A 2,174-nucleotide genomic window follows, 5' to 3' on the forward strand; every position below is an offset into this window, starting at 1 on the left:
TAATGTCAACTTGATCACCTGTTCCGGAGGAGTTCCCCGTCACAATAAAATGAATTTTTGATTTATTTTAAAAATTCTACAAAATGACTTGTGGAGTCCAAGCAGAGAAACAAAAAATAAAAATGCTGTATATTAAAGTGGCGGCGAAAGATGTAATGATAAAAAGATGTGCCTGCCAGATGTTCACTGCTGCTGCTGTTGAGGATTGGTGGCAGTGACGGCAGCGGGAGCACTGCCAGGGCCGCCACCAGCACTGNAAATAAAATGAATTTTTGCTTTATTTTAAAAATTCTACAAAATGACTTGGGGAGCCCAAGCAGAGAAACAAAAAAAAATAAAAATGCTGTACATTAAAGTGGCGGCGAAAGATGTAATGATAAAAAGATGTGCCTGCCAGATGTTCACTGCTGCTGCTGTTGAGGAGTGGTGGCAGTGACGGCAGCGGGAGCACTGCCAGGGCCGCCACCAGCACTGGGCACACTGGAGCCGCCGCCCTCCACGTGGCGGCGCACATGCCCGTACAGCTCTCTGATGTGCTCCTCGTTGCGGTCGACGATGGTCCGGCGGACGGTGCCGCCGCCGAAGAAGCAAAAGCCGCCTCCGGTGCCCGGCGGCATCTTCACCGTCAGGCTGAGGCGGTCCCCGTCGCCGGTGGCTCCCTGTACGTTCATCCAGTCCTCCGACCAGTCGATCTCCCAGGCGCCCGCAAACATCGACTTCTCCAGGTAGAAGATTTTGGTGGTGCTCAGCAGGACCATCCGCTGGCCGTCCAGCTGCAGGTGGTACTCGTACTCTTCGCCCTCGGCGGCGTACTTGCCGTCCGCCAACGTGCGCAGGTGCTGGTTGCCTGAAAAAGAAAAGGGGGAGGCGATTAGGAAGTACAAGTTAACAGTAATCAGCACACAATTACCAATGGCCGCGTAGAGGTTGTACGGCAGGAGTTTGCTGCCGGCGGGAAAGTGACGCGGCGGACGCGCCGCCCTGGCCACCGTCTTCGCGTCGATGGAGTTGTTGAAGGCGTGCAGCCCAGTGGCTGCGGCGTCCAGCACGCCGGTGGCCGGCTGCACGATGACGCCCACCAGGCCCTGGCCGACGCCACGGAGGAGGCCGCCAAAGCCGGAGCGCTGAGCGCCCTCCACCGGTTTGCTCACCAGGCCACTGACGCCGTCGACGAAGCCACGGACGAGGTGTTTGCCGCTGGCGCTGAAGGTCGCCTCCTTGTTCGTGCGCTCGCGGCGCTCCTTTTGGAACTTCTCGTCGGCGGAGAGGGCGGCCACGCCGGTGCCCAGGCGGTGGCCGATGCGACCGAGGGCAGCCGCCGTTCCGCCCACCAGATTAGTGGTCAGCGAGTGAACGCCGGTGGCGACGCCCTCGGCAAACTCCTCCGGGCCGACGACGATGCCGGCGGCCGGCTCGTAGAAGAAGTCGCCCACTCCTCGGGTGATGTCGCTGGCCAGCTTACCGGGGTTGCCGATAATGTCCAGGCCGAGGATCAGCTTGTACAGCTGCGCGGCGATCTGCAGTGCGTAGTGGTGGGCAATGGCCTTGATCAGTTCCTCATTGCTGCACGCCCATTGCGTGCGCTCAAAGTAGTCCAGCTTGAAGAGCGTCCCGTTGATCTCCGCCAGCGTCAGTCCGGTGAAGCGGACAGCGGTGTCCACAAATGCGGGCATCTTTCCCTCGGGCAGGTCGCCCATGGTNGTTGATCTCCGCCAGCGTCAGTCCGGTGAAGCGGACAGCGGTGTCCACAAATGCGGGCATCTTTCCCTCGGGCAGGTCGCCCATGGTGACGCTCAAGTGCAGCTTCATGGGGCCCAGCAGCAGGTAGTCGTAGTAGGTCTTGCCCATGCCAAAGTGCTGCATCTCCACGAGGGTGTCGTTCTAAAATAGAGAAGAAAAATGTAAACAAAAGGGTTGAAATAGCCAAACACACCTACCTTTGCAATCTCCTCCAGGTCCTCCTTGATGCGCGCCTGGTCGCTCTTCTTCCCGCCCAGCTCAAAACCTTCCGGCAGCAGGTCAATGAACTGGACCGCCCAGCCCAGGTCGCCCTGCACCAGAAACTCCTGCACCAGCACCTGGGCGTACTTGATGCGGGTCACCTTGCTGCCGGCCAGCGACTGCACGATGGCGCTCACCTCCACGAAGCTCTTCGCCGTCAGCTGGTCGTTGCG

At 59.1% G+C, this 2,174-nt stretch overlaps 1 protein-coding gene across 1 annotated transcript; it reads right to left on the minus strand.

The window, feature by feature from the left end:
- Positions 1-665: 665 nt before the first annotated feature.
- Positions 666-1,697, minus strand: LOC108354588 (vacuolar protein sorting-associated protein 13A-like; the record flags this gene model as incomplete). The annotated part of the gene is made up of 2 exons (XM_017605766.1): positions 911-1,697; positions 666-847 (listed from the first exon to the last, which is right to left on the minus strand). Coding segments are annotated over exons 1-2 (969 nt in total), but the record flags the coding sequence as incomplete, so codon positions are not given.
- Between the last annotated feature and the right edge of the window lie 477 nt (positions 1,698-2,174).

This window comes from Rhagoletis zephyria, unplaced genomic scaffold (assembly GCF_001687245.7).
Source record: "Rhagoletis zephyria isolate East Lansing unplaced genomic scaffold, Rhagoletis_zephyria_1.1 Rzeph_scaffold_37356, whole genome shotgun sequence".
Taxonomy (NCBI): domain Eukaryota; kingdom Metazoa; phylum Arthropoda; class Insecta; order Diptera; family Tephritidae; genus Rhagoletis; species Rhagoletis zephyria.